Genomic DNA, 22,643 nt, shown 5'->3' on the forward strand with positions numbered 1-22,643 from the left:
AGCCAAGATCAATTTAGTTTTTTAAAAAGGATTCTTATCATCACATTAAATTTATAAATTAACTTAAACTAACACCTTTATGGTGCTGTATATTTCCAGTTATGAACAAGGCATATTATTCAACTGTTCCAAACTTCTTTTATGTTCTTCAATGATGTTTTACATTTTTATCATGTAGGTTTTAGAGTTCGTTTTTAAGTTTATTTCTGGTATCTTATCTTCCTTGTTGCTCTTGAAAGTGGCACTTTTTCTTCCATTCTATCTTCTCACTAGTTATTGTTTGATACACTATTTTAAGCCCTGTTTTGCAGATAGGAAAAGTGGAATGCTTGACCATATCTTGGTCATTCCAGATGTAGAAAACTATTTTTTCCTGGAAGACCCCACTCGCCATCCTGAAGAGGACACTGAAGCAGCCATTCACACTCCTAAGACCCACCAAATTGCATGAAAGGCACCATGATTCTACCTCAGTGAATGCTCCCTGCAGAGAAGTTTCCCCTCAAAATCTATGAAAAAAACTTCCCAGTGGACTTCCAGTCCTAGACTGCATATATGTAAGGAAGCAAATCTCTCCAAGTATCTCAAAAATCATTAAGTTAAATAGGAAAAAATAAATCCTTAACAGAATGGTCTGGATGGCACCAGAAGGCCAGAGATCAGACTTTGATATACTTCTGAAAGACAAAAAGACTGAAAAACTTAAAGGTAAGTGGGATCATACTAACCTAAAGAGAAAAACAGAAGTTCAAGGGCTATACCCCACCCCTCTCCTCTCCACAACAAGAGAGATGCTTGCCCCCAGGGTACTAACAAAAACTGGAAAATTAACCTGTAAAGAAATTTAACAACTGACCAGAAGGACGAGGGCTCCTAATATGGGTGTGCGCCCCTAAAAGAAGCAAGGCAGAGCCATATGCATCATAGGGCTACTGAAGAAAACACAGTAGGGGAAAGGGCAAAGAAGCGCAGATATTTTGCTTAGCAGTTAAAAGATAGGTTCTGAATAGTCAGAATAAAACAAAACATGTACACTGAATGAATAAAGCTCCAAAGCTCAAGAAGAAAGAAAATAACCTAATATTATACAAATACCTTGTGTTTCTACATCTATATGTGAAGAACCCTTAAAAATAATTTCTCTACTCAAATTGAATTTGAACAATTAAAAAAAGAAGATGAAATTAGTGAGCTAAGAGAACAAGTACAAAAAAAACTTCAATTCACAAAGTAAAATGTAAAAAAAAATATATCGTAAAAGATTAAGGGGACTTAATAGAGGCAAAGGCAATAATAATAGGAAACAACAAAATTTCTTCCCTAACACAAAGGTTTGACTCTGTAGACTGAAAGTCACTAAGTTCCAAACAACTCACTAAGTTCCAAACTAAAGAACTGATAACAAAATATACACAACTAACAATAAAAAAGAAACTCTTAACAAGTATTCAGGCAAAAAGAACATGTTACCTACAAAGAAAAAGAAAAAAACAGATTGGTATTTAAACTTATATAAGAAATCAGAGAACATCACCCAGAGAACTTAACTGAGCAAAAATACTGAAGATATCAAGCAAATACAAATGATTCAAAACAGATACATTAAGATAGAATGTGATACAGAGAAGAAGCAACATAAACACTAAACAATGACACAAATAATTAAATCTGAATGAAAAAACAAAAAACATTAAACTGAGGCAGAATGGATGAAAAAGAGTTTCAAAAGTCTCATCCAGAAGTATGAGACTGAGAGGAGGAAGCTGAAGTTTCCTAAAGATCTTACTTTATGAGGAAGAGAAGTAGAGGAGAAAAAAGAACCACGATTTAAAACACAAACACACATACACAGAAAGAGAGAGAAAACCAGAGAGAGAGAGAGAGAGAACGAGAGAGAGAGAGAGAGAAAACCTGGGTGAAAGAAATTATTTTATTTTCAAATACAGAAAATACATGTATGATTATGAGAACATGGAAAGGGAAATTAATCATGAATGTAAAGAAAAGTATAGTGAAACTTCCAAAATTAAGTATCTGGGAAGGTTTTGCTTGCTCTGATTATTACCTTGCTAACCTAGTCACTTGACATGTTTAATTTAAAAAAAAAAGAAAATTGACTAATTTATAAATAGAGCTTTAAATGTTTCAGGGATTCCGTTTATTTTTGAAAGTCCCACTGACTATTTAAGGGAGTTTAGTGCCGAAGTGAAATGCAAGAGTTAGAAAAATTAAGTTTGGGTTTAAACTTTTTAACTTTAATTAAACAACCTAATAACCAGGAACTTTTATACAGGTTTATATAGTTTCTGTACTCTAGGGCCTTTCGTGAACATCAAATACTCACACCGATAGATAGTTTCTGTACTCTAGAGCCTTTCGTGAACATCAAATACTCTACCGATAGATACAAGAAAGGCCCACCTTGGACTCCATCCCAAAGGGCTTAATTACTAAAATACCAAGAAAGCCTTGTACTGGCATGCCCCATGGTTAACACAGATTCATTTCGCAGATTATGAAGACAGCCTAATGGCTAGCCTCCATTACTGCCTGAAATTTTCTGCGATTAAGGGAGGTTCACATCAGACTCTGCTGATCACTATTAAATTCACTGATGAGAGTATGTTGGGTGAATGTTATACTTAGTGTTAAAAGAGTATTTTAGAAACTTCTACACAGCAAAGAAAACAATCAACAAAGTGAAGAGACAACCCACAGCAAGGGAGAAAATATTTGCAAACTACCCATGGTAGAAAGGATGAATAACCAGAATATATAAGGAATCCAAATAACCAGAAAAAAAAATGTAATAATCCAATTTAAAAATGGGCAAAAGATTTGAACAGGCATTTCTCAAAAGACAGCAACAAATGGCAAACAAGCACAGGAAAAAGTGCTCAACATCACCGATCATCAGAGAAATGCAAATCAAAACTACAATGAGATATCATCTCACCCCAGTTAAAATGGCTTATATCCAAAAGAAAGGCAATAAGAAATGCCGGCAAAATGTGAAGAAATGGGAATCCTCACACATTGTTGATAGGAATGTAAATTAGGCAACTACTATGAAGAAAAGTTTGGAGGTTCCTCAAAAAAACTAAAACTAGAGCTACCATATGATCTAGCCATCCCACTGCTGGACATATACCCAAAAGAAAGGAAACCAGTCTACTGAAGAGGATCTGCACTCTCAATTTTCTTGCAGCACTGTTCACAATAGCCAAGATCTGAAAGCAACCTAAGTGTCCATCAACGGATGAATGGATAAAGAAAATGTGGTACTTATACCCAATGGAGTACTATTCAGTCATAAAAATAATGAGATTTAGTCCTTTGCAACAACATGGTTGGAGCTAGAGGTCATTATGTTAAGTGAAATAAGCCAGGCACAGGAAGACAAACATCACATGTTCTCATTTATATGTGTGATCTAAAAATCAAAACAATTGAACTCACGGATGCACAGAGTAGAAGGATGGTTACCAGAGGCTGGGAAGGGTGGTGGGGGCATAGTGGGGGGTTGGTGGGGATAGTTAATGGGTACAAAAAGTAGTTAGAGTAAATGAATAAGGCCTAGTATTTGATAGCACAATACGGTGACTATAGTCAATAATAATTTAATTGTACATTGAAAAATAACTAAAATTGTACACTGAAAAAGAACTTTGATTATTTATAAAACAAAGAGTAAATGCTTGCAGGGATGGATACCCCATCATGAGGGGATGCTTACCCCATCTTCCATGATATGATCATTACACACTGTGTGCCTGTATCAAAACATCTCATGTACCCCATAAAAATATACACCCACTAGGAACCCCCCAAAATTAAAAATAATTTTTTAAAATAACATTTTACAGGCTAAAGTAAATCCTAGATGTTTCTTCAAGGTTACAAAGCAATATAAGTTATACCTTTTTGGGCAAAATATACATCTTTTTTGACATCATAAGTAACAGGTTATAAAAGATGAGATGCCTTTGAAAAGCCACACAGTATAAAATGGGTCTAGGTGTGATACTGGTATGGACATACAGTTAATTGGGTTTTTCTGTTTTGTTTTTTTGTGTGTGTTTGTTTGTTTGTTTTAGAGATGGAGTCTCATTCTGTCACCCAGGTTGGAATGCAGTGGCATGATTTCGGCTCACTGCAACCTCTACCTCCCAGGTTCAAGCGATTCTCCTGCCTCAGCCTCCCAAATAGCTGGGATTACACACACCCACCACCACACCTGGATAATTTTTGTATTTTTAGTAAAAGACAGGGTTTCGCCATGTTGGCCAGGCTGGTCTCAAACTCCTGACCTCAGGTGATCTGCCTGCCTCGGCCTCCCAAAGTGCTAGGATTACAGCTATGAGCCACCAAGACCAACCTCAATTAATTGTTAATATTCCCTCTCTATACTTCTGGGATCATTAAAACTGGCTGGGAAAACTGATATCAAGGATTTGTGCACAAGATAAAAGAACAGGCATAGTAATAAAAACAGAAAATCTTGAAATTGTTTGACGGGCTTCCAGGGAAAATGAGCCATTAAAAGAAATCATCTAGATCCGATCTGATAGCCTGGGCCTGGGAGTTCAAGGCTATTGTGAGCCTAGAAGATGTATAATACCACAGTGAAGACCCTTATTACCTACTTAGACTGTCTCAATAGCTTCTAATTTGTGGCATCCTTCCAAATAAGATAACTGGTCCATGGTCCAGGGGTTGAGAACTCCTGAGGTAGAGGATGAATAATGCAACCAACCAACCAATCAAGTGCATGAAGTATCATTAGTTCCATAATGCTATAAATGAATGAAGGCACTGTCCCCCCAAATTAAAATATGTTCACCAAATAATCCAGTTTAACTAGAGTCAGAGGTTTCTTGTCACTTAAAATGAATTGCCTTAATAATGGAGATACACATGAAGATCAGCGATCTGGGCATCTACAGATCCTGATCAAAAATATGGTTCAATTATACACTATATCATCTCTGTAGCTGCTTCAAATTATATGTCATATTTACCAGGCTATCAGCCCATAATGTGGTATTAGGGAAGTCTAAACAAAACCACACGATAAACATTTCTACCTTCAAATGCCAAACAACTAGAACCTTTCATGATTCCTAGGTGTATTAGAGGTCACTTTTTTATCTTTTTTTCTCTTTTTTTTTGGAGACAGTCTCGCTCAGTCGCCCAGGCTGGAGTGCAGTGGCACAATCTCGACTCACTGCAAACTCCACCTCCTGGGTTCACGCCATTCTCCTGCTCCAGCCTCCCGAGTAGCTGGGACTACAGGCGCCCACCACTACGCCCAGCTAATTTTTTTAAATATATTTTTAGTAGAGATGGGGTTTCACTGTGTTGGCCAGGATGGTCTTGATCTCCTGACTTCGTGATCCACCCTTCTCGGCCTTCCAAAGTGCTGGGATTACAGGCGTGAGCCACTGCACCCAGCTGAGGTCACATTTTTTTAAAGTCACTTTATTGGGTTCATCACTTCATTTTTAGGATGGTCACATAATGTATATATCATTGGTGCTCATAACCTCCTCAAAAAAAAAACGAATTTCAAAACTGAGATATCAGCTGTAGCCTCTTGTAAGTTATCAGTTAGCAGAAAACAGCATTTACCAGCAGATAGCCCCGAAACTCTTTCATTAGTCTTCACTTTCAAAGTCAGTTACACTTGGGTTCAAATTTCCGCTCCACCACACGCAAAACTTTGCTCTACCATGACAAATGTGGGCTATGTGACTCCCTGAGCCATAAATTCCTCATCGAGAAAATAGGAAAAATGATACCTGCTTTATAGGAGTGATAAGCAGTTACTGATATACTGTAGATATGATATACTAGGCATATATATGGCCTAGTACATTACATATAACAATTTCTAAATAACATTTTTCTTTCTTGATAGAATTAAAACATGTATGCTTTTTGTTTTCTGTCTTATATTCCTCCTTCTTATCCAGGGATGGATTTTTCTAATGATCTCTAGGAACTATTTTATTGTAAGGACTAAATATTCTAGTCTAATAATTATTTTGCCACAATGACAAGGTGGGTAATAATACCGATTACTAGCTTCACACTACAAGTAAGATTCAGAAAATGAGAGATCTGCGAGTCAATGGCAGACAAGTTTAAACTACCTCCATGACGGAGACTGGCAACTTCCCATAGTGCAAGAATGTAATAAAAAGGATCCTTTCATCCAACTGAGTCCAAAAATAAATGCTATTTCCAAAACTACTGGACAAACATTAACTTGTCTCTGAGAGTACTTCCTCCTAAAGCAGATGGCACCTGGAAGCACCAGAGGCCTACATTCTAGGTGCGGTGTGACTTTACTCTCTTAGCCATGGTGCCTCAACTTACACAAGAGCAGGCTTTTAGGAGTGCATTTAAAATGTAGTTTAGAAGCTATTCAGGGAAAAAGAAAAGTGCACAACCTTTTGCCCTCATCTCATTAGTTGTGTGTGTGTATGTGAATGGAAATGTAACCAATACGACAGCTTGGTGTCACATGTATTATAGCAGAGATTTTTACAAAAACACATTAAGACATTTTTTAAATTATTACATTAATTTTACAAAAACAACGGTCATACCACACTGAGTCTACTATTTGGTCCTCCCAAGGTTACAGCTGCAAGTTCTATCCGACCCTTCCCCTTCCACACCCACACATCCATTTTCCTGCAAGGCATCTCGCAGGAAGCCACCACGAGGTTGTGACACCACCCTGCTGCCGCATTTCCTCATGCCCCACTGCTGAATGTGTGAGAAACACTACATGAAATTGGGCCTTGCCCACACCTCATTGTTACATTTGTAAATAAAATAAGATCAAATTGCAAAGATGTAACTGATTGAGGAGAGCCATGGTGCTATTCAGATAGGAAATACAACTATAAACAGAAGACAAATGCCCTATGGTATCACAGTTTCCTTAAACAACAGATCACTAGCTCAGTTTCTCAGAATGAAAATGCTGTCACATACTCCCAAGGAAAAGAAGAGCTCAGTCTTACACAAATTTGCTTTTAAATGTCAAAAGAAAATCCGAGAGAGACGCCCACTGACTAACAAGTAAATCTAGGATTACAGTACCAAATTTGTTATAAAAACAACAACGAAATAAGTTCCAAGTGGTTTCTTCCTTTGACAAATACCCAAATAACTTCCACAATTTGAACACCAGGTCAAAAAGTTTTATTACAAACAAAACAAATACTTTATTCCTACTCATTGTTAGCAAGACACAAACCATATTAAAAAGCAGAAGATGTGACTAACAATTAGCAGACCTTGGAAGGGAAGGGACTTACTCAAATTTGAAAGGCTAAATAAAATTATGAGAAAATGAGAAAGTTCAGACAAAAAATAATCATATGCTAATAAAATAATTCATTTTTATACTCTGAAAATTATTCTTTTAAAATTTAAAATATACTTCTCATTTATTTGAACCCCTGAGTAAAAAATTTAGTGAGGGTTATCAAGAGTTCCCAATATTCAATCCCTTCCATCATTTAACCTAGACTTTAAAAAATAAAATTTGTGGATAAAGAAATCCTTTGACTAGAGAAAAGGAGAAACTCTTTTTCAGCATTAAACACAAAGACAGTATCTGACGAAAATAGTATATTCACCTATCCGAGTTCTCATAGGTAAACTTACAAAAGATGTTTAATTGCACGTGAGTGGCAGTGATGACATGCAGTGCAAACTTCAAACTTCATCAAGAGATTTTGTGATGCTTTAAAAGTATTAAATTGCTAACTCTGAATGAAAAAGAAAAGCCAGAATAAAGTCCCTTAAAATTTGCAACAGTACAACAGAATGAATGAAACACTGGTTCTGTTCTCACAAACTGGTTAAGACATCTTTCTTCACCACTGACACTAAACTGAGAGTTGCTTCATCAGGAGGCATCCTCTAAAAACTTCAATTATGAAGTTATTAATACTACCAGAGATTCAAAATCCAAGAGAGATTTGGGGGAAGGGGGGGTGTGAGATATAAGATCAGAGGCAAGGGTAAGGACCAAAGTCACAAAATAACCAATCTGTACTTAATCAAAATTTTTTATACCCATGCATAAGGCCAACAAAGCAGGCAGGCACGCAGACACACACACACACACACACACACACACACACACACACCACATTACAAGAAAAAGAGGAAGAAAAATCTATTAGATACAAATTCAGATCAAATCTATTTGATACAAATCAGATACAGGAAGGGGTAGTAGTTCATTATGAGTCTCTACTTGAAATTCCTGAAAGGCTACTACAAAACCTGTCTAACACCTTCTCCTCCTGGTGTTCTAACAAGCCATGTAAAATGCATTTTACAAGTCCAGGGCAAGTTCTGGAATGAGGAGTGCTATATACAACTCAAAACCTGCCCCCTTCAGCTCCAAACCTTCCCCCAGAAAACAGAAAGTCTTATTGGAAAAGAGACTGAAATGCAGAGAAGAAAAAGGGGTGCGGGTGGGGGTAGGGAGTGAAGAGGACAAAGGAACTGTGAATTCCATAGTTACCTGAACTTCTCTTCCCTTTCTTCCTCTTCACAGTCAGTCACCTGGACTGTAACTTCAGACTCCAACCAGAAGACACTGTCATCCCCTGAAGTGCTACTCTCACTTTCAGTCTCCATCTTGTATTTAAAAAAGAAAAACACAACTAGACCTCCAGGCATGGAATAAAAAGCACCAATATTCAGGCTGTTCAGCTCTACTTATGTATACTCAGACGTGTGGCTGGTACCCCAGTGACAGGTACTGGTGCTGGTTTAATTACAGTCAGGGTACAGACAGGAAATCACAGGCAGCACAGTCACTGCGTCTGACTGCCATACTGGGTGACACCTAGACCCTCCCACTGCCTTAGGCTGCGTGACCTACATAACCAAAAGCAGAATCCAAATGAAGGTGATTTTTTACTAATTATTCTGTAATAATGACTTCTCTCAAAGTTTCCACTTAGTAAGTTAAAAATAGGTATTTTCAAATTGCAAGCTTTATTTGTGTCCTTTTTTTGATCTCAGACTCCAGAAAGGTAAACAGAAAACTAGAAAGAACAACACCATCCACGGGCCAAGCACATGAGAACCACAGTTATAGATCTCACAGTTAAGGAGGCTCACAATAAGTAGAGAAGATAAGTATGCTCTAGGGACCTGCCTAGGTTCATGCCTTCCAATATTATACCCATCTTTCCTTCCTCTCAGTAAGGACTGCCATATGCATCTCTGCTCAAGTATCCAGAGTGAGACATAAAAGCTGGGCTTGTCCACAATCCTCGAAAGAAAAAGTTTAAGTGTCACACGTTCAAAGATGCTGACAATAACCTCAAAAAAAAAGCATGCAAAGTTTTTACACATTTAAACTGCAAACAGTCACGGTGGCAATAAAATGACTTGCTGGGAAATGAGTGAAATATAGCATCCATGACTGTCAACAACACAACTGTTACTTAGAAAAGAGCCATGTTGACAGAAACTATTGACCTGTTGGATATTCATGGCTATTTGTCTTTTACTGAGCAGCAACAAACTGCAAAGCCCTCACCTTCCATTGTATCTGATTAACTTAAAAATTTAAAAGACATCCACTGATGTCTTCTTGAATTTTCACGTTTGAAAATAAAAACCCAAGCACAGTGGCTCACACCTGTAATCCCAACACTTTGGGAGGCTGAGATGGATGCATCGCTTGAGCTCAGGAGTTCAAGACCAGCCTGGGCAACGTAGCGAGACCTCATCTCTATGGGGGTTAAAAAAGCAGCCAAGTGTGGTGGTGTACCCTGTAGTCCCAGCTACTCAGGAGGCTGAGGTGGGAGGATCGCCTGGGCCTCGGAGTTCAAAGCTGTTGTGAGCCATAATCATGCCACTGCACTCCAGCCTGGGCAACACAGCAAGACTCTGTCTCAAAAAATATATATATAAATTTTAAAAACTTTTCAAATAAAATTTTTTAAACCAAGAACAGCAACAACATTATGAGCAAAGTCAAAATGCAAACAAGTTGAGAAAAAAATATTTGAAACATATCACAAAGGGTTTATTTATTTCAAATATAAAAAGTTCTTACAAATTTCTAAGGCCCAAGAACACAAAAGATAAATAGGCAAAGGACATAAATATTCAGAGATAAATATAAAATAAACTTAGAAGATGTTAAAAGTATTTAACTTCACTTGGAAATGTAAAACAATACACAATAAGATGATTTTTTAAAAATCTATCACATAGGCAAAGCTTTTAAGAAGTTTTAACAAACTGAAAGAGGACACGGGAAAAGAAACATGCCTGCTGGTGGGAGTTTAAACTGGTACAACCTGTGTTCAGGGCAATTTAGCAAAACCTACCAAAATTCTAAATGCACATCTTTTTTGCCCAACAATTTCTCTTTCAGGAAATTATTTTACTTTGACAAGCAGAAGTAAGAGGCAAACAGGAACATTCATTCTGGTAGACATTATAGTAGCAAAATAGAATAGCGAAGACCACCTAACTTCCTGAGGAACAGAAAACTAGACAAATTACAGAATACCCAGAGAATGGAATGCTACACAGTGAGTATATGAAAAAACAAGGCAGCCCTACCGGTCATGATATGGAACAAAGCCTAAGGAATACTGTTAAGGCAAAGAAGAAAGGGGTAAAAGTATAGGACAGTATGTGCAGTATGCTATGCTACCGTCTGTGTTTTAAATGAGGAATTAGGAGAAACAAATGCAGACTATCTATGGAAGAAGAGAACCAGTACCAGTAACAGTAGTTGTCTCCAAGGAGGAAAACAGATAGCTGGAGAAGGGGAATAAAAGACAGACACGCCTGAACCTGCGAGGTGGAGGTCGCAGTGAGCCAAGATCTCACCATTACACTCCAGCCTGGGCCACGAGAGTGAAATTTGTCTCAAAAATAAAAATAAAAAAAATAGTTTTTCACTATGTCATGCACATATAATCCTTACCAAAATATTAACTAATTTTAAATAGAATCTTTCATGACCTTCAGTAAAGAATTGGATTTTAAAATACTATTTCATTAAGAATCTGGTTATTTTTCTTCTAAACAATTCCAGCTCCTTCAAAGTGTGTTTTTTTTGGGGGGGGGGGGGGGCTGGTGTTTTGTTTTGTTTTGTTTGTTGGTTGGTTTGTTGAAACAGGGTCTTGTTCTGCACCCAGGCTGGAATGCAGTGGCACAATCTCGGCTCACTGCAACCTCCACCTCCCAGTTCAGGCAATCCTCCCGCCTCAGCCTCCCAAGTAGCTGGGATTACAAGCATGTGCCACCACAGCCGCTAATTTTTGTTGTTGTTGTTGTTGTATTTTTAGTAGAGACGGGTTTCACCACATTGGCCAGGTTGTTCTCGAACTGCTGACCTCAAATGATCTGCCTGCCTCCGCCTCCCAAAGTGCTGGGATTACAGGTATGAGCTACTGTGCCCGGCCTCAAAGTGTTTTCATGAATCCTATTCATCTTTCCTTTTAATCATTCTTTTGTTCTTTCATTATCATGGTTGATTTCTCTCACTTCGAGGCTTTCAAAAGTGAAAAAGTGAACTGTGAGTGGCATTTTTACACAGGACACTGAAGGACAGTTTGATGTATACATCTTCCAAGGCTTATTCTGCTTTGACTCTGTCATCGGAAGTTTTTTAAAAATGTTTTTCCTGCCTCAGCCTCCCGAGTAGCTGGGATTACAGGCATCCGCCACCACACCTGCCTAATTTTTTATTTTTAGGAGAGGAGAGGTTTCACCACGTTGGCCACAGTGGTCACAAACTCCTGACCTCAAGTGATCTGCCTGCCTCGGCTGGAAGTTGCCATGAGCCGAGATCACACCATTGCGCTCCAGCCTGTATGACAAAAGAGAACCTCCATCTCAAAAAAAAAGAAAAAAAAAGTTTTTAAATTCAAAATCAACATGTGTTTCTGTTTTCTGTTCCCTTCTCCAGTAGTAAATGAAAATTCAGCGGAATCAACAGGTGATGGTTAGCAGCGGGGGCAGGGATGGAACATAGCAGAGTCCATCACTCTGGCTACTAGAGTGTGAGAGAGGATGAGATACTGCTGAAGACCACAAGGTGGTTTTAACTCCTTTTCTTCCTGATTTGTTTAAACCCTGATCAGCCTTCACTTTCCCAACAAGCTTTTATAGAGCTGAAGTCTTTGACCTAAACCAAAGGAGTCACCAGCAGTAGTTTCGAACTAGCTGGTTCTCATCTTCTGCCTTCAAGAGGTAGGGGACCTGAGGGGAAGGGAAATACCTAATCCCACCGCAGCAAAGAAAGAAGCATTCTTACAGCAACAATTCAAACATTGCAAGTCAGAATGAATTTTTTCGAAGAGAAACATTGTTAAAAGTGCTTACTTTCCCAGTAGCAGTGGTAAGTAGTAACAATCACAGCAAACAGAGTTGGCCCACAGGTTCTGTATGCATGGGTTCCACATCCATGAATTCAACCTCTTGGTTGAATCAAAAATATTCAGGGAAAAAAAAGGGATGATTGCATCTGTATTGAACATGTACAGGCTTTTTCTTGTCATTATTCCCTAAACAATACTGTATGGCAACTATTTACATAACATTTACATTGTTAGTTATTATAAGTGATCCCTTTTATATAAGGGACTTGAGCATCTACAGATGTTGGTATCCACAGGGTGTCCTGGAAACGATTTCCCCATGAATACCAAGCGATGACTGCATATGCTGAGCACTGATTCTACGTGCCAAGCATTAGATTAAGGCCCAAACGTAACGAACCATCTAATTCTCACAACCACCTCATGAGGCAGGAGTCATCATATCACAGGTGAAGAAACCGAGGCTTAGCATAATAATTTCTCCAGAATTATCCAGTTCATAAGCTTGCATTAAAATACTTTTCAGGCCAGGATGAGTGGCTCACGTTTGTAATCCTAGCACTTGAGAGACTAAGGCAGGCAGATCACCTGAGGTCAGGAGTTCGAGACCAGCCTGTCCAACACGGTGAAACCCCATCTGTACTAAAAATATAAAAATTAGCCAGGCTTGGTGGTGCATGCATGTAATCCCAGTTACTTGGGAGGCGGAGGCAGGAGAATTGCTTCAGCCTGGGAGGCAGAGGTTGCAGTGAGCCAAGATGTGTCACTGCACTTCAGCCTGGGTGACAGAGCGAGACTCCATCTCAAAAAAAAATACAAATACTTTTCAAAAATCCAAACCTAACTACACCATATGAAATGTTACTTCTGTGGGAAGACTATGTGGTTTGCATCTTGGTCCACATTCCACTCATTAGCTTAGATGTCTCTGATCTCATAGTTTTTTTATTTTCTCTTCTTTGGGGGATGGGCCATGATACTGCTGAAATGCTGACCTACATCTAATTCTACACCCAATACCTGTATCTACATGGCTGAATGCAGTATACATTTGGGTTCACTATTGGGGAGGGGTATGGACAGGATATCACACAGCAAAACAACTGCAAAGCAGTAGGACCAAGATCTTGATGCCTCTTTCATTGTTCCTGTTCTCCCATCATAATCTTATAACTGTTTTTTTCAAAACTGTTCAATACAATGCATGGCACATAGCCAAAGGGTCAATAATGTCTCCTTAATTGGGCACCAAGCTTTGTCCACAGACTGTTTCATGAATATGAATCTAAATATACATATAAAATTTATCAGCAAATTTTGTATTCTAAATGTGAATATGTGTGTTCTGTGTAATTTATATGTATATATCATATAATTGTATCAGAAAGAAAAATTAAGCAAGCATCCTTCTAAAATATTTCCAATGACTGAAGATTTTCCTCCAAACGTATGAAGCACAATATACATAATGTAAAAATGTCATTCATCATTATTCTTTTTTTTTTTTTTTTTTTTTTTGAGAGGGAGTCTCGCTCTGTCACCCAGGCTGGGATGCAGTGGCCGGATCTCAGCTCACTGCAAGCTCCGCCTCCCGGGTTTACGCCATTCTCCTGCCTCAGCCTCCCAAGTAGCTGGGACTACAGGCGCCCGCCACCTCGCCCGGCTAGTTATTTTTTGTATTTTTTAGTTGAGATGGGGTTTCACCTTGTTAGCCAGGATGGTCTCGATCTCCTGACCTCGTGATCCGCCCGTCTCGGCCTCCCAAAGTGCTGGGATTACAGGCTTGAGCCACCGCGCCCGGCCCATTATTCATTTTTATACTATCTATGCATTCATTCAAAATTTAGATATTTTGTAACAATCATTTTTGTAGGTGTTTCCTCCACTGAAATAATTAACTTTGAAAAAACTGTTTCCTTCTTTATTATGGAATGCTGATGTATTCTGTATCACTATATATTGAGATTTGCTTTAATTCACAACTGTATCTAAAGGGGAAACAAGTCTTATACATACCACGGCAATTTTATTTCATTAAAACATCAAAAACAAAGAATCCAAGTAATTTAACATGACTCTCTACAGGTAACTTTAAACATAACAGAAAAGGTCTACTTGAATAGAAAATTGAACATTTCATGTTAGAGTAGATTTAGCTTCATTAAACACATGTATTCAAAGGGAGATCTAACTTTGAACTGTTCAAAAAAGCTAAATGATATTTCTATAAAAAAGTTAAAATGGCTATCTTAAAAATACATCATCGCCACTGCAAGGTATATGAATAAAAATCACTTTCAAAAAGCTGTTCTTATAAAACCAGAAAAAACAGAAATGGAGGTACTGTATTTTGAAGTCAAACAAGCTTAGACTCAAATATCAACTGTCATTTACAAATAGTGTGGTCTTAGACAAGTGATAAGGTTTGGCTGTGTCCCCACCCAAATTTCATTTTGAATTGTAGCTCCCATAATTCACATGTGTTGTGGGAAGGACCTGGTAGAAGACACTGAATCATGGGGGTGGTTTCTCTTATACTGTTCTCATGCTAGTGAATAAGTCTGATGAAATCCAATGGTTTTATAAGGGGCACCCCTGTCGCTTGGTTCTTATGCTCTCTTTGCTGGCTGCCATGTAAGATGTCCCTTTGGTCTTCCTTCATCTTCTGCTGTAATTGTGAGGACTCCCCATGCACGTGGAACCGTGAGTCAATTAAACCTCTTTCCTTTATAAATTACCCAGTTTCATGTATGTCTTTATCAGCAGTATGAAAACAGACTAATACAGTAAATTGGTACCAGTAGTGTGGGGCACTGCTGTAAAGATACCTGAAAATGCGGAAGCAACTATGGAACTGGTTAACAGGCAGAGGCTGGAACAGTTTGGAGGGCTCAGAAGAAAAACGTGGGAAAATTTGGAACTTCCTAGAGACTTGTTGAATAGCTTTGACCGAAATGCTAATAATGACATGGACAATGAAATCCAGGCTGAGGTGGTCTCAGATGGAGATGAGGAACTTGTTGGGAACTAGAGTACTGGTGACCCTTGCTATATTTTAGCAGAGACTGGTGGCATTTTGCCCCGCCCTGGAGATTTGCAGAACTTTGAAGTTGAGGGAGATGATTTAGGGTATCTGGCAGAAGAAATTTCTAAGTAGCAAAGCATTCAAGATGTGACTGGGTTGCTGTTAAAAGCATTCAGTTTTATAAGGGAAACGGAGAATAAAAGTTCAGAAAATTAGCAGCCTGACCATGCAATAGAAAAGAAAAACCCATCTTCCGAGGAGAAGTCAAGCCAGCTGCAGAAACTTGCATAAGTAACAAGAAGCCTAATGTTAATCGCCAAGACAATGGGGAAAATGTCTCCAGGACATGTCAGAGATCTTTGTGGCAGTCCTTCCCATCACAGGCCCAGAGGCCTAGGAGGAAAAATGGTTTCACGGGCCAGGCCCAGAGACCCCCCTGCTGTGTGCAGCCTAGGGACTTGGTGCCCTGTGTCCCAGCTGCTCCAGCCATGGCTAAAAGGGGCCAAGATACAGCTTGGGCCATGGCTTCAGAGGGTGCAAGCCCCAAGCCTTGCCTGCTTCCATATGGTGTTGAGCCTGCAGGTGCACAAAAGTTAAGAACTGAGGTTTGGGAACCTCTACCTAGATTTCATACCTAGGTATGAAAACACCTAGATGTCCAGGCAGAAATTTGCTGCAGGGGCAGGGCCCTCCTGAAGAACCTCTGCTACAGCAGTGCAGAAGGGAAATGCGGGGTTGAAGACCCCATGCACAGCCCCCACTGGGGCACTGCCTAGAGGAGCTGTGAGAAAAGGACCACTGTCCTCCAGACCCCAGAATGGTAGATCCACCAATTGCTTGCACTGTGAGCCTGGAAAAGCTTCAGACACTCAATGCCAGCCTGTGAAAGCAGCCAGGAGGCAGGTTGTACACCCTGCAAAGCTACAGGGGCAGAGCTGCCCAAGACCATGGGAACCGACCTCTTGCATCAGTGTGACCTAGGTGTGAGACACAGTGTCAAAGCAGATCATTTTGGAGCTTTAAAATTTGACTGCCCCACTGGATTTTGGACTTACATGGGGCCTGTAGCCCTTTTATTTTGGCCAATTTCTCCTATTTGGAACAGCTATCCAGGAGGTTAACTAACTTTCTTTTGATTTTACAGGCTCATAGGCAGAAGGGACTTGCCTCATCTCAAATGAGACTTTGGACTGTGGACTTCTGAATTAATGATGAAATGAGTTAAGACATTGGGGGACTGTTGGGAAGGCGTGACTGGTGTGAAATGTAAGGACACGAGATTTGGGAGGGGCCAGGGGCAGAATTATATGGTTTGGCTGTGTCCCACCCAAATCTCATCTTGTATTGTAACTCCCATAATTCCCATGTGTTGTGGGAGGAACCCAGTGGGTGATAACTGAATCATGGGCGTGATTTCCCCCATACTTTTCTCATGGTAGTAAATAAGTCTCAAAAGATCTCATGGTTTTACAAGGGGAAACCACTTTCATTTGGTTCTCATTCTTTCTCTTGTCTGCTGCCACGTAAGACATGCCTTTCATCTTCCACCAAGATTGTGAGGCCTCCCCAGCCGCATGGAACTGTGAGTTCATTAAACCTCTTTTTCTTTATAAATTACCCAATCTCAGGTATGTGTTTATCAGCAGCATAAAAATGGACCATACAACAAGCAACTTAAATTGAGTCTCAGTATGGTAATCTCTAAAATAGAAAAAAAAAATACCCTTATGATGTTAATGTATAAAATAGAAACAATGCATATAATGAAACTATAGTAGTACACAGTACAAAGTCCTCAATAAACTATAGTCATTGTCATCATTATTGTCCCTGAATCATAAAATGTTTTCATTACCGTGATTACAGAAAAATTGAAAAAAAATCTTTGATCTCTGGCTTTTATAAAACATAATCATTCTGTAATTTTTATTATTCTTAAAAAGAGAGTATTAATCTAAAAAATAAGAAGTCCCTATTAAGCCATTAAGTTATTTTCTAATTATCTGAATTCCTTCCATGAATGTGAAGTATGGCAAATTAACAATTACAACAGAAATTCATATTCTTCTTTCATCACATTAATACAAGGATTACAAAGTAAGTACATATAAAATCAGATCAAAAGACAATTCAACATGTCATTTCCAGTGCTCTTAATAAGTGACAGTAAGTGGAAATTTCATAACTGTATGAATGAGAACTCTCAAAATTCAACTGACATGGTCTTCTGTTTTTGAGTCCTGTATCTTTCACTGTAATAAGCAAAGATTATAAGTATACTTTCTGCTATTCAAGTTTGAAAAGTATGTAATGTTTATTAATGTAGAAAACTGCTTTCAACAAATATATAATCTCAGCCTATGCTTTCACTGGATCACTGACCTTTCATTATTATACATTCTATAATCATCATCTCATGTAAATATTGTAGAAAAATACTATAACAGTATACCTAACTAGAGCCCTCCAGACAATTTTTAACCACTGCCCTAGAGCCTGATATCTGTAACCAAAAAAAAAATCAGAAAACCCTACAGAGTGTGATTCTACTATTTATATCTACAGATAAATCAAAACTACTGTATATAATTATTAAATAAAACCTGAAGCCAGTGATGATTTTTCTAAGTAAACAGCCACTAAAATACAACATTTACATGTAGCGGTTAAATGAAAACAAAAAAACAAAAACACAGCCAAGTGCAGTGGCTCACACCTGTAATTTCACTACTTTGGGAGGTCAAGGCAGGAAGATCCCTTGAGGCCAGGAGTTGAAAACCAACTATGGCAACAGAGCGAGATTCCATCTCTATAAAAAAATTTAAAAATTAGCCAAGCATTGTGATGCACATCTGTAGACTCAGCTACTCAGGAAGCTGAAGTGGGAGGATCGCCTGAGCACAGGAGTTTGAGGCTACAGTGAGCTACAATCACGCCACTGCACTCAGGGCAACAGGGCAAGAGCCTATCTCTGTCTGTCTGTCTGTCTGTGTCTCTCTCTCTCTCTTTTTTTTTTTTAATATATATGTGTGTGTGTGTGTGTGCATGTGTGTACACACACATACATATACATGTACATATACATATACACACACATATATATACTGGTAATAAAAATAGTATTTTTAATACACACATGCAAAGAAGAAAGTCTGGAAAACTAAATAACAAAGATACTGCAGATGATTTTTACTTCCTTCTTTAAACTTATTTACATACTTTTAACTTTCTAACATAAAAATGTATTCACTTTAACTTTTTAGTTTTAAAGAAGTTAACAGCATGAATTAAAAGATCCACTCTACAGTTTCTTCTCTTGAGTAGGTGGATGCTGTTTTTCCTACCCTATATACCACAGAAGTCAATGAAAATGTTTACTGAATAAATACACAGGATTGAACAACTGAAAAATCTAGGTACCAGGAATAGGAAATATATGTTCAAAAATAAATGAAGGCAATGTGCATAAAGAAGGCAATATTCTTATACTGACCAAGATAAATCAAAATTAAAGAGAATATGAAAAAAGCAAAGGCAAAAAATAAAATCATGTATGTGATATAAATGAGAAAAATTAAAGATTCTTTTCATATCAAGATCTCAGAATCATTAAATAAATTTATATATCACAAATTAAGTCAATTCTCTTCTAAATGTTTCCCATCCTAACCTATGAAGAACCAAAATCAATGGTATTTAAACCACATTAATAAAGAGATATAATACCCACAATATCTACAAGTACAAGGTTTGCACCAACCCAATATTTACTGTTGAATTCATAAGCCACATCACTTTGTCTCATTGCTTCCTTTGTCAAAAAGGTCACAAATCCAACTCAGAAATACTCTGTTCTAACACTAAAGAGCTCAAGGTGCTCTTGTGCAAGGAGGGGTAACTAACAACAACAACAACAACAACAAAGAAAAAAACAGGCTACCAGCATAGCAGATTCTACTGAATGAAATCCAAGTAGTGCTTGCTTCAGCAGCACATATACTAAAATTAGAACGATACAGAGATTAGCGTGGCCCCTGTGCAAGGATGAAATTAAAGTAGTCAGAGGCTAGAGAGAACAATTTATACATCTACCTAGCTATGGGCACACAGAACAAGCAAGTTGTCTCAACTTCAGAATTCCACTGGCAGACTCAACGAATAACAAAAACACTTGCTTTATCAGATACATTCGAATCTAGTGATCTCAGGAAATCCCTCTCACTGGCTAAGCAACCATCTTATCAGTCTAAGTGACTACTCGTTTTTGCCTCCAATCTACAGATAAAGTAAATCAAAACTATTACATATGTTGGTTAAATAAAATCTGAGGCAAGTGATAATTTTTCTAGCAACTTATACAACATGTACATGTAGTAAACAAAAACAAAAAACAACCAGTAAAGTAATACATGAATAAAACTTATCAGAATCAGTCATCTTTTTAAATGAACATTGGATATTAAAAACGTATCTCTATCTGAAAAGGAATCTGTAGAACTGAAAGAAAAAAATGGGCTACAGTTAATTAAGGTAAAAGTATAGTGTTGAAAATTAGTGACTATGTCACAACTGATTTAGTAAAAGCTCTTGTAAAAATAATGAAGATTGAGAATTCTGAAACAATGTTGAGCCAGGTGTCGTGGCTTACCCTGCAATTGAGCACTTTGAGAGGCTGAGGCGGGAGGATCCCTTAAGGCCAGGATTTTAAGACCAGGTTGAAAAAGGCCCTGTTGAAAGAAGAAAGGAAGAAAGAAAAGAAAGAAAGAAAGAAAAAAAAAGAAAGAGAGAAAGAAAAGAAGAGAGAGAGAGAGAGAAAGAGAGAGAAAGAAAGAAAGAAAGAAAGAAAGAAAGAAAGAAAGAAAGAAAGAAAGAAAGAAAGAAAGAAAGAAAGCAAGCAAGCAAGCAAGAAGGAGAGAGAGAGAGAGAGAGAAAGAAAGAAAGAAAGAAAGAAAGAAAGAAAGAAAGAAAGAAAGAAAGAAAGAAAGAAAGAAAAAGAAAGAAAGAGAAAGAGAGAAAGAAAGAAGGAAAGGAAAGGAAGGAAGGAAGAAAAGGAAGGAAGGAGGGAGGGAGGGAGAGAAAAGAAAGAGAAAGAAAGAGAGAGAGAGAGAAAGAAAGAAAAAAAGAAAAAGAAAGAAAGAAAGAAAGAAAGAAAAGAAAGACAGAAAGACAGACAGAAAGACAGACAGACAGACAGACAGACAGAAAGAAAGAAAGAAAGAAAGAAAGAAAGAAAGAAAGAAAGAAAGAAAGAAAGAAAGAAAGAAAGAAAAGCTGGGCATGGTGGTGCACACCTGTAATCTCAGCTACTCAGGAGGCTGAGGTGAGAGGCTTCTTTGAGCCCAGGAGTTCTAGGTTGTAGTGAGCTGTGATTGTGCCACTACACACCAGCCTGGTCGACAGAGTGAGACTACCATCTAAAAAAAAATTATATATGTGGCCGGGCGCGGTGGCTCAAGCCTGTAATCCCAGCACTTTGGGAGGCCGAGACGGGCGGATCACGAGGTCAGGAGATCGAGACCATCCTGGCTAACCCGGTGAAACCCCGTCTCTACTAAAAAATACAAAAAACTAGCCAGGCGAGGTGGCGGGCGCCTGTAGTCCCAGCTACTCGGGAGGCTGAGGCAGGAGAATGGCGTGAACCCGGGAGGCGGAGCTTGCAGTGAGCTGAGATCCGGCCACTGCACTCCAGCCTGGGTGACAGAGCGAGACTCCGTCTCAAAAAAAAAAAAAAAAAAAAAAAATTATATATGTATAATTGCATATATAATTACATATATAAAATTACATACTTATGTATATATGTACTATATATTTATAATTTATAAATTATAATTATATATAATGTTGGATTAAAGGAAATAATATTTCCTGAGTTAAAATTTTAATTAAATATGCTATAGTCACTGAGATACAGAAGGCATCCACTATATTACTTTTACATATTTTAGGACCTTAGAAAATTGTGGTCTTACCATACATATAAACTGTATACATATAAAAACTATACATAACCATACTCCTGGTCACCACTGTTAGTGGACCTCCTCCTAATGTTAATGATACTGCAAATAAAAATTCTAAATGTAAATTCAATGAACAATCAGGGGAGAAAGCAAATGGTCTAAGCAGACTCCCCCTCAGTGAAAAGTCTGGGGAGAGGTCAGGAAGGGACCAGGATGAAATCAATAGGGGTAAGGCTATGCAAAATGAAAAGAAAAAAAAAAAAAGGTTGTACTAACTTTTCAGGCTTGAAAAGCTCAAGGTATTCCATGAATTCAGTAGAGTTTCTCCCACAAAACTACTTGAAGAAATATAAATAAATCCAATGTTTTCAATCTGCCGTTTACTTACTGGTATCCTTACCTGCACAGTTCACTCTGCTTTGAAGTTGGTTTGAGACTGAAGTAATTTTAGCAACTGGCTACTTATCTTCTGCCTGCTCGTCTGCTATTTCTCAGAAAGTGTTAGAGTAAAAATGGGACTCAACAATGACTAGTTACTTAAAGTACTAGAGACCATTCAACTACTTACAAAATTACAGGCATTTTTCTCAAATCACAAATATCCTATCCTCAAGTAACAGAAGCTAAATGTTATACTTCTAAACATTAATTTGAGGTATCTTATTTTGATTTAAAGTAAGTGTACTACTATTCTGGTATCAGTAATTCTTCGATTTTATTTTCCTAGGAAGGAGAATCAAGTTCCTGCCTGCTCATTTATTTCTGGAAACAGAGAAGCATTTTTCCCATTATCTTTTGTTATTGAAATCTGTTCTGGTAAGTTTTATCCACTGCAAAAATAAAGTGAACCTTTGAAGAATAAAATATAATAGGGAAGTAGCTCGTTAAAAGATACACAGATTTATGTTTAAATTTGAATGATGCATAAATTAGGAATTTAACATCTATTTCTTCTGATTTTGTTTGCTACAATCAGACATCAATATTATCATCTCTGGAGCTTTTTATGTTATATTTTCAAAATAAACAATGAATACAAAGTACATTTTCTGATGTCTCAAACATTACTTGAAAAATAAGGCTGTTTTTAAGTGTCAACTGAGAATTTTCAAGTTACATCACTGTTCTAATGTTGCTTACTGATAGGCAATTCATTAAGTTACTGTTTCACTATTACAGGTATTATTCAAGTTACAAGATACACAGCAATTGGAAACAACAGTATTATCCTTGGGTTTCCATTTAGAAATAATGTTGGATTTT

At 37.9% G+C, this 22,643-nt stretch overlaps 1 protein-coding gene and 1 non-coding gene across 12 annotated transcripts in view; one reads left to right on the forward strand and one right to left on the reverse strand.

The window, feature by feature from the left end:
- Window positions 1-22,643, reverse strand: part of ARHGAP32 (Rho GTPase activating protein 32) — a 307,961-nt gene that overhangs the window by 211,427 nt on the left and 73,891 nt on the right. For 2 of the 11 annotated variants that reach the window (XM_077964652.1, XM_015116094.3), the window contains exon 1: window positions 8,558-9,938. The exons of the other annotated variants lie outside the window; for them this stretch is intronic. In XM_077964652.1, coding sequence (XP_077820778.1) covers window positions 8,558-8,715 — 158 coding nt within the window. In that variant the 5' untranslated portion in view covers window positions 8,716-9,938. Of the gene's footprint in view, window positions 1-8,557; window positions 9,939-22,643 lie in introns of those variants that run through there. 11 annotated transcript variants of the gene reach the window in all.
- LOC114672482 (U6 spliceosomal RNA) lies at window positions 19,393-19,501 on the forward strand. The gene has a single exon (XR_003722897.1). It is a non-coding gene; the product is annotated as a U6 spliceosomal RNA (small nuclear RNA).

This window comes from Macaca mulatta, chromosome 14 (assembly GCF_049350105.2).
Source record: "Macaca mulatta isolate MMU2019108-1 chromosome 14, T2T-MMU8v2.0, whole genome shotgun sequence".
NCBI classification, from domain to species: Eukaryota; Metazoa; Chordata; class Mammalia; order Primates; family Cercopithecidae; genus Macaca; species Macaca mulatta.